General features: G+C 44.3%; 2 protein-coding genes across 2 annotated transcripts; both read right to left on the reverse strand.

The window, feature by feature from the left end:
- Positions 1 to 245: 245 nt before the first annotated feature.
- On the reverse strand, positions 246 to 1,564 carry LOC127040967 (olfactory receptor 6C76-like). The gene has a single exon (XM_050935493.1). It carries the CDS (start codon positions 1,191 to 1,193, stop codon positions 246 to 248), a length of 948 nt encoding a protein of 315 aa, XP_050791450.1. The 5' UTR covers positions 1,194 to 1,564.
- Positions 1,565 to 8,045: 6,481 nt separating this feature from the next.
- Positions 8,046 to 9,194, reverse strand: LOC127040960 (olfactory receptor 14A16-like). Its single transcript, XM_050935488.1, has one exon. It carries the CDS (start codon positions 9,192 to 9,194, stop codon positions 8,274 to 8,276), a length of 921 nt encoding a protein of 306 aa, XP_050791445.1. The 3' UTR covers positions 8,046 to 8,273.
- Positions 9,195 to 10,149: the final 955 nt, after the last annotated feature.

Raw genomic sequence — 10,149 nt, forward strand, 5'->3', positions numbered from 1 at the left:
ACCAAAAGTGTTTTTTGCAAGAGGCCTGGGGAGTGAGAAGGATGCCTCATTCATCACTCTTAGCTCAGCCATTTGGGTACTCAACTAGGAGGCGAAAGATCCAGCTTCAATTTCCCCCTCTGCCTTAGGAGAAAAGGGATTTGAACAGGGAATTACCACTTCTTAGGAGAGTACTATAACTTAGAAGAGTACTATAACTATTACTCTTGTTTAATTTCCCCTTCTTTTCCCCTCACAAAACCCATTCAGAAGTTAATATGCTTCCTTGACAAGTTCATGCTTCTCTTCAAGGCTGTCCTCAGGGAATCTTTCATCTGCTGGTTCCTCATGCTGAAGATGAAGGGGCTCATGAGAGGGGTCACCACTGTGTTGAGCAGGGCCACCAGCTTGTTGAGCGAGATTTCGCTGCCAGAAGGCTGGACATACATGAAGATGCAGCTGCCATAGCCCATGGTGATGATGATGAAGTGGGAGGAGCAGGTGGAGAAAGCTTTGATACGTCCTGAGTGGGATGTTATCCTGAAGATGGTGGCAACAATACAAGTGTAGGACACCACCGTCAGGATCAAGGAGCCCAGCAGGATGGCGGAGGAGGTCATGAAACTCAGCAGCTCCACAAAGCTCGTGTCCACACAGGACAGCTTGACCAAGGCCAAGCTGTCGCAGAAGAAGTGGTCAATCTGGTTGGCATTGCAGAAGGGCAGAGTGATGACCAGGATGGTGGGGATGATGGTGGCCAGGAACCCCGTTGCCCATGACCCCACCACGAGCTGGAAGCAGAGCTGAGCATTCATGACCATGGTGTAGTGCAGTGGGTTGCAGATGGCCACATAGCGGTCATAGGACATAACGGCCAGCAGGACAAACTCACTGCAGCCCAAAAGGAAGTAGAAGTAGCACTGAGTGATACAAGGCAGGTAGGAGATGGACCTGTCACCTGTCAGAAAGCTGGCAATCACCTTGGGTAGGACAGAAGATGTAATAAGGATCTCCAAACAGGAGAGGTTCCAGAGGAAGAAGTGCATGGGGCTGTGGAGGTGACGGTCTAAGAGGATGATGGCGATGATCATGATATTGCCAGACAAGATCAGCAAGTAAGAGGCCAAGAAGCCAACAGCAATGAGGCATTCCAGATGGCGTGGGTAGAGGAAGCCAATGAGGATGAATTCGGTCACGGTGGTTTGGTTCCGCATGGCTACATTGGATCTATCTGTGAGGAGTAGAGGGAGGACGGAGGGAATAGAGAATAATGTGTCAGATGAACAGGAGAAAAGAAAAGTAGAAAAACAGAAGAGTAGAGAAGAGGAAAGAAAAGATCAGAAGAGAACATAAAAGGAAAAGGAAGAGAGATAAGGAGGAAAAAAAAAAGATAAACTGTAGAGGAGGAAAGCAAGGGTGAAATAAGAAAAGTGAAGAAGACAAAAGAACAATACATCAAATAAAAATTTACCCTGTGGGCAATGGGTGGGATGGGAAGAACAACAAGTCAATGTGAGCAGGGAAGGGAAGACAATGAGAAGAGGAAACAAATGGCAAACAGAAGAGGAAAGAAAAGTGGAGGAGAGAAAAGCTCCAAAATAAAGAAGAGCAGAACTGGGTGGAATTGTTTCCCTGGGCAAATTTTTTACTTTTTTTGGGTGTGGGGGAGAGAGGGGAAGAAAAAAGAAAAGTTTTCAGCTGAAAACTCTTCAAAATTTCTGGTTTTTATTTTCTTAATGAAAAGTCAAAAATTGTCCACAGAAAGCAGACACTTACCACAAAGGTTTTAGTTTAATTGAAAATGCATTAATTTTTTTTGTCAAAAAACAGTTTTGATAGAAATATTTGGACTAGCCTTAAAAATAAGGAAAGAAAAAAAAAGTAATAGGAGTGAGTGGTTGAGATTCTGTGGCTTGCGTTGTGCAGGAGGTCAGACTAGATGACCATAATGGTCCCTTCTGACCTTAAGTCTATGAGTCTAAAAGAAAGGAGAAGTAAAATTAAAATAAAGGAACAGAGAAAAGCAATAAAGGAAAGGAGAGGGTGAAAATGAAAGGAGAGAAATGAAGAAAGAGGATAAAAAGGAAAGGAGAAAAATATAGGAACCAAAAAAAAAGGAAGGAAAGAAAAAAACAAAAAAAGAAGAAAAAAGATGAGTGAAAAAAAAGAAAGGAGAGAAAGGAGAAAGGGAAAATGAAAATATAAGAAAAACTTTATCAAAACAGAGATAAAAGATATTTAAAAAAGGAAAGAGAAGAGGGAAAAGAAAAACAAGAAAAGGAAATAAATAAACAGAAAGGGGGGCAGAACAGCTACTCACGTTAGTCTAGGTCTGTGATGTTAGGAAGATACCATAAGGCCAAGCCGGCTACACACAGATTGAGCCCTGTGCCTCAGTCATCACCAACTACTGTAAAACAAATTCTTGTAGAGTAATTTTTTAAATTCTAGTCCCTGCTCTTTTGGATTAAATAATAAAGTAGTTTATTCTGAACTTCTTCGGAGACTGAAAAGTAGTAATCATTCTGATTTTTCCCTTCATGTCAAGCCGTGAGAAGCCCTCAAACAGCACCTGCAACATCAGGATCTTTTAACTTGTCCAGCGGGTATTGTCGCATCTAAGCGAATTCTACTTTCATATGTTGACTCTAGTTCTTCTGGTCTCACAATCTACTTGCCATTCTCTGTGAAGCAGGTCTGCCTCAACTGGGTGAGGCTGATTAGTTTTAATGATCACAGGTACCCTAGGGGATCCACTCACTGGAGAATCCCAGATCCACTTTTTGAGATGTACATGGAAAGATAAAAAATCATGACACTTTCCAGGAAATTTTAACTAGGTTACCATCTGTGAACCCAATTACTAGTATCTTTCAGAATGTTTTAGCCTTTGCCCATATGTCATCAACTCATTTGTGATGGCAGAGACCTTTAAGGTGCAATTTAATTCATTTCATGTGCCTCCTACCATATAATTATTGTATTCCTTACATTTCTTTGGTACGCAGTATAGTCCAGTGGGTTATGCACTGTTCTGGGAAACAGGAGATGTTCACTTCTAATTATTTGTGTTCCATTTGCTCAGGGCAGCTCCTTTAGCGCTAAGACTCAGATCCAGAAAAGCATTTAGGTGCCTAACTACTGCTGTGACAATTGGGCCCATCATTTTTGCCTGCTTGGGAATTAACTATGGAAAGTTCACTAATAAATGTTATAAACAGGTTAAGTCCCAACCACTGCCTCAAATGAAATGGGATTGGAGGAACTTTAACAATAATAGCTCCAGCCCATCTCAACTAATTTCTTCACTTTCCCTCCAAAGGACAGTTATTATCATCTCTGATGCCATCAAAGAGACTGACAGATGAGGGTGGTTGGTTTTTTTTTCCCTTCTAAAACTTTCTGCAGCTAAAGGGACAGGGAGCGAGGGATGTTGTTAATGTGAAAACCTTATTTAATACCTTACCTTTCAAATGCTTTAACTGTGCTTTCTTCTTTTCTTTATCTTTAATAAAAGGTTAAAAGGATTTTAATGGTGTATTTGCCATGGGATTAAGCAGGCTGAGGCCTGTGTGTGTCAAACCCTGAACCTTGTATAACATTGTTTGATGTTGGACAGTGACAGGGTTATGGTAACACTTTTGACTTTTTGGGCCCACGTATTCCATCTTAATTAACACAAGACTACTACTTTAGACACCTAAGTTCAAAATTTAGGCAGCACTGGGATCCTCAAAGCCTCCACTTAGCTGTTGCCTAACCCTGTAAGTACCTTCATTCACTCAATGCCTAAAGTTTTGCTGCAAAAGTCCCCTAAGTGCTTATGTTTCTGCTTCTAGGCATGCACACTGCTGCCTCACTTGAGGTGCCTCGTTGCCTCTCAAGTCTTGAGTCTCAGTCGGATCCTCAAACCAGGTGAACATAGGCATTGCTGCACTTCTTTCTCCTGTGGAACTTGATCTAGTAGGTTGGTTCTGAGCATGCCGAAATCCACACAAAACAGTGGCGGGAGGAAGGAGGATTTCCCTCATAACTAGGCTAGGAGGGATTCAATTTTTATTGGTGAATATTAATAAAAGTCAATTTCACCAAACACCCACAAACTGAAGAAAAAATATTACCATCGATAAAACTGACAGAGAGACAAAGTAAGAATAATGCTACCTGAGAACTTATTACAGTTTGATTTAAGGATATATACTTTGTATATTTTCACATGTGATGTTGACAATATGTATTATAACATTTTGTAAAGCTTTAACTTTTTGAAAGTCAGCATCTACTGTCATTAAATAATTATTGTATGATCCCTCCACCATAATTTCCTGCAACTGTGAAAATTTAAAAAGATAAACATTGTGGTGATGGGGGGAACTTAAAACCCCTGATTTTGCATAACTCTGAAATCCTAAATCAATAAAAATTGGAAGGAGCTTAAAAATAAACATTAATAATATTGCTCAAAATAACTTTTATTTAAGAAATCAATTCTGCCAACTCAACTCATAACTTGTAACCCAGGGGTAACAACACACATGAGGGATCCTGTGTTCCTAACTTCTTATTTCTGGTTTTCACTGGGTGGCCAAGGCCCAGATCCACAAACAGACTAAGGCATTGCAATGTGTGGCAACACCTAATTTTAAGACATCAAGACAGCCAGTGAAATCCACAAGTCCTAATTTAGGCACCCAGGCTCCCTAGACAATGAATGGAAAGAGACAGGCGCCTAAGAATGGGATCCACAAAAGCAATCATGCTAGGCAGGGAGATGCTTAAATTAGCCAAAGCCTGATGCCAATGAGAGGGATGTGTCTTAAGCCTGCCCCTCTCAGGGAGTTCAGCACCTAAATCTGGGCTGGAGGTAGGCATCTAGCTTTGTTTGGAATTTTCAGCTGTGAATCCTCTCCTGGAGTTAGGTACCGATGTCATTTTTTGCAAGACATGCCCGGGGGAGAAGAAGCAATGCTTTATAGCTTTTAGCCCACTTGTTAGGACACTCACCTGGGACGTTAGAGACCCGGAGAGGGAATCTGAACCAGGGCATCTCACATCCCAGGTGAGCACCCTAACAATTGAGCTAAAGGTCCCCTGCTCTCCCCTGTGTGGAGTTGGGCTACTTCAGAGCACTCCTACTGGATCAGACCCTGCAGGTGAGATGGGCTAAGAATTGCCACTATGAATGACAATGAATAATCATTGGACCAGGGACAAGATCATGAGAATGACTCTAAAGCCTAGTGTTTTGAGCATTCACCTAGGATGTAGAAGAGCTAAGTTCATGTCTCTGTTTCTTATTTATACATAGTGGAGCAGCTTCAACATCAAAGACTGAGAGAAAGCCTACACCAGACCATCCCATAATCCAATGATTAGGGCTCTCTTTTGTAGTGTGGAAGATCCAACTTCACAGATCTTCTCCACATGAGGTACGGGAGGAACTGTTGGGTTTTCTATAGCACATTGTGGCCAACACACTTGGGAAGGGTCAAACCTTTATTTGAACCAAAAGCATTTCTTGAGCTTAACAGCCACTGTTAAAGCAGTAGATAGTAACAGATAGGCAGAAAAAGGTTAGGACCAGTTACCTCTCTGAGGAAGCTGAGTCAGGAACTCTGGGAGGAGAATTGGCTCTGGGCCATGGGAGGGGGAATCTCAGAGAACAGGGCCCAGGAGCATTTCTGAGGTGGAGGGTTGTGAGAAGGGAGGAAGGGGTTTAGGGGATGGGGGTTTTGTTTGGGGGTCTGAGCTGTGTGAGGCAGAGGGAAGGAGACACCTGGGGACTAGAGTAAGAACATTCAGAGGGTGGAGGATGCGGCAGAGGCTGGAGTCAAAGGGTCTGAATCTCCTCTTCCTGAAAGCAGACACACGCCACTGTAACACCATGGACTTACCTTGAGATGAGTGACTGGGAAATCAGCCCTATTGACTCCAGTGGAGTTACTCCTGATTTACACCAGGATGAGTGAGAGGGAAATCAGTTGACTGCAGTGAAGTATTTCTAACTTTTCTTACCGTTGGTACATTTGGGTGCTGATTTATTGTGCACGGCAAGAGATCAAACCGGGGCTCAGATCCTCACACCAGGGACTCCAAAGCTCAGTAGAGTTCAGTCCACCTACTCGCCCTCGGGGGAAATAAAGTGGCAGCGTTATCAACCACAGTGTTTAGTTCTCAGTTAGGCATCAGCCTTTGAAGTGGTTGGAGTCACGCCAAACAGATTGCACTGTGAATGTGCATGGTGAAAGGAGGAGCTGGTTGAAAGCTGTTTCTGACTCGCAGCCCCATAGCTGCTGAAAGGAGAATGTTCTGGCCAAGAAACCTAGGCTGGAGAACTTCCTATCAGAGGAATACCATCTCCTTTTATGGCTGCCTGGCTCAGTCTTACTTCTATTTCCTGCTGGGCATTTCAGAGAATGTCTGGTTGGCCATGATGTCCTGCAGTCAATATGTGGCCATATGTTACCCACTGAACTATAGCACCATCATGAATAGAAAGGTCTGTGTCTGGTTGGTGATGGGATCATGGATGTGGGGATTCTTCTCCATCTTAGTCCCTACCATGATCAAACTTGAATTGCCCTGCTGTGGCCTCAACATCATCAACCATTTCTTCTGCTACCATGGCCACTTGTTATACCTCGCCTGTGCCGTCATCCGACTGGTGGAACTCATCGACTTCATCATCTCACTGTCTGTGTTGCTAGGCTCCCTGCTGCTGATGGTCATCTCCTACATGTATATTATCTGTACTATCATTCATATCCCATCTGCCAAGGGCAGGGAGAAAGCTTTCTCCACCTGTGCGTCTCATTTCACTGTGGTTACCATTGGCTACAGCACCTCCATCTTCATCTACATCAGGCCCTCGCAAGTCCCCTCTTTATGTGGCTTGTCCCCTGTCTGGTACTGAGAGAAAACCAGATGTGGTTTTGTCCAGTATCATGGACTAGGGAAGCATGCAAGGTCACACTGGTGGATGGGCCACAGCTTTCCCAGAAGTACCAGAATGTCCGGTATTCTGGGAATGCATCAGTGGCAAACCTAGTTGAGGGCAGAGTTGGGCAACATTTTTCCAAGCCATTGGCAGATTGTTTAACTCAGCTAAGAACATAGCAGCATCTGTCAATGGCAGGGAAATGATTGCGATACACCCAGAAAATCATGCCAGGTTAACCGCACCACATGCTGGAGAGGAAAGTGAACCGCCCCAAGGTCCCTGCCAATCTGACCGGGGGAAAAATTCCTTCCTGACCACCGCATGATGATCAGTTAGACCCTGATCATGTTGGAAAAGAACCAGCCAGCCAAACACCCAAGAGAGAGAGATAATGGCTCAGTGCCACCTCAGAGACCTGGCACATCCCACCCAACGTTCCATCTCCAGCTAGGGCCACCCTGATGCTTCAGAGATTAAAAAAAAAAAAACCTCCCAGAATATATGTGGTGGGGGAGGAGAATCCCTTCCTGATAAGACATACACTGCAAGTGAGACCCAGAGTTGCTGAGCCCTGCCCTCCACCATCAGAAGCAGCCCCGTCATACAATCTCACTCAGACATGTGTCCAACTCTCTCTTAAAATGAATTTAGTCACTTGCCCCCCACAACTTCTATTTGGAGGCTGCTCCAGAACCTCGCCCCACTGGTGGATAGAAACCTCCCTGTAATTTCTAGCCAGTCTGTCCATCACTCACACAACAAAATGTGCATGTAAGCCAGGCTGACACAGTGGTTCCAGTCACCAGCTGGTGGCAATGGACATACAGCTCCATTGGAAGCAGTAGCTCGGATGCACAGATGCTACAAATTGCTTTACATCCACCAAAGTCAATGGAATTACACGGATGTTTTGAGGATCTACCCCAAATGTCTTCTCTCACCGACACCAGTGTTACACCTGTCTGACTCCTCAGGTTCCAGTGAAGCCACTCCTGATTTATACACACAAGCAGGAGAACTCCAATCATTGTTTTCACTGGCCATGGAACACGTGCTAGTGGCCAAGCAGTGTAACGGGTATTGTTTTTGCACAGAATGAAAGTCTGATTCCTTTTGTGCACACAATTTACACCCATTTAGCTACACAGTTGGGCTAGATTTTCTACTGGTGAAAATCACCCCAGCAGCAGTGATATCAGCGGAGTTAATCTGGATTTGCATTGGTGCAACTGAGATCAGAATGAGACCCGGTTGTGTGCAAGCTGTTTGGTCATGGAAATAACCTACATTAATGAACAAATACTACATAAGCAAACTTTTATTAGATAAAGACAGAAAATTAATTCTTGGTGAATTAGCTACACCCAGTCAGTCTTCTCAGGGCAGCTTTCATCTCCTTGTTCCTCATGCTGTAGATAATTGGATTCATGATTGGTGGCAATACAGAATAAAGAACAGCCATCACAAGATCCAGAGCAGATGCGGAGCTGGATGTTGGTTTTAGGTAGGCAAAGGTGCCAGTGCAAACAAGCAAGGAGACCACAGTGAGGTGAGGAAGGCAGGTGGAGAAGGCTTTATGCCGGCCCTGCTCAGAGGGGATTCTGAGCACTGATTTGAAGATCTGAACATAAGACACAATGATAAAAATAAAGCAGCCTAAGACTAAACATATACTAAAGGTAATAACCCCAACTTCACTCATATATGAGTCAGAGCAGGTAAGCTTGAGTAGCTGGGGGATTTCACAGAAGAACTGATCCACCATGTTGCCTCCACAGAACATCAATGCAAACGTGTTCCCAGTGTGTAGCATAGAGTAGAGAATCCCACTGATCCAGGCACCAACTGCCATTTGGACACAAGCTCTGCTGTTCATCATTGTCTCATAGCGCAGTGGTTGGCAGATGGCGACATATCTGTCATACGCCATGATGCTAAGAAGGGAATAATCTGCTCCCAGCAAGAAGATGAGGAAAAAGACTTGAGTAACACATCCAGTATAGGAAATGGACTTGGTGTTCATGAGGGAATTGGCCATGGATTTGGGGATGGTGACAGAGACGGAGCCAAGGTCTACGATGGACAGATTCATCAGGAAGAAGTACATGGAAGTGTGAAGGTTGTAGTCCAAGACTATAACCATGAAGATGAGAAGATTCTCCACCAGGGCTTCCAGGTAAATCACTAGAAACACCACAAAGTGCAAAATCTGCATCTCCCAAACTTCAGAGAATCCCAGGAGAAGGAACTCAGTCACAGTGGTTCGGTTGTACATTTTCTTTCTCAGGATGGGGAAAACAGCCCCACTGACTCCAGTGGAGTTACTCCTGATTTACACTGGGGTGAGAGAAAGTAGAATGAGCTCAATGGACTCCAGTGGAGTTACTCCTAATTTACACCAGGGTAATGGAGAGGAGAATTAGGAAGAATTGCTTTCAAGGTATTTGTATACCTCTGTCACCCAGAGGTGGGCGAACTCTGGATAATAGTGTATAAATGTTACTACCCTCAGTTTACCGAGAGGAACTGGGAGTCTGGCTGGCCATATTCTGCTGTCAGGGGCACTGCTGAAAATGTGGGTAATTTCACTGCATGCTATGGAATTACTCCCACTTTATACTGCTCTAAACTGGAGCAGCTTCTCACATGGAGCTGACCCAACCCAGTCATAATTACATGGTAAACTCGAGTTAGGAATACAGCCCCGGAGCTCTGATGCTCCATTCCCCATTCTAGCAAGATTTCCACGCTCGGTGTGAGAGACAGACGTTCCGGTTCCCTTCTGCTTCTCTAACCATTCAACTAAACTGCCTCTCAGAGCTTGAAAGAGAACCCAGGAGTCCTGACTCCCAGTTCGCCCTCTGCACTAACCCAGTAAATCCAACACCCCTCCCGGAGCTGAAAATAGAGGCCAGGAGTTCTGGCTCTACCCACTGGACTCAATCCCCTCCCAGAGCTGGGAACAAATGTGACGTGTCATGACTCCCAGTTCTCTCCTATAACAACTGCATCAGACTGTATCTCATCCTCTGTCCCAGTGACTCTCCATTGCCATCAGAAATGACTGTTGCGAGTGACAATGGAGAGTCATTGGGCTAACAAACGCAAGTGAGAATGATTCTCCAGCGTGGTACTTGGGGTACTCATCTGTTGTCTGGAAGAGTTTAAGTCCCTGCTCCAGTGACTAATAATTCATAAAAATGTGGAGCAGCTTCTTTAGGAGAGACTGA

This window comes from Gopherus flavomarginatus (genome assembly GCF_025201925.1).
Source record: "Gopherus flavomarginatus isolate rGopFla2 chromosome 12 unlocalized genomic scaffold, rGopFla2.mat.asm SUPER_12_unloc_1, whole genome shotgun sequence".
NCBI classification, from domain to species: Eukaryota; Metazoa; Chordata; order Testudines; family Testudinidae; genus Gopherus; species Gopherus flavomarginatus.

Bases quoted from the DNA above. Each gene is read 5' to 3' on its own strand.
- LOC127040960 (XM_050935488.1), bottom strand. From the start codon at position 9,194: ATGTACAACCGAACCACTGTGACTGAGTTCCTTCTCCTGGGATTCTCT.
- LOC127040967 (XM_050935493.1), bottom strand. From the start codon at position 1,193: ATGCGGAACCAAACCACCGTGACCGAATTCATCCTCATTGGCTTCCTC.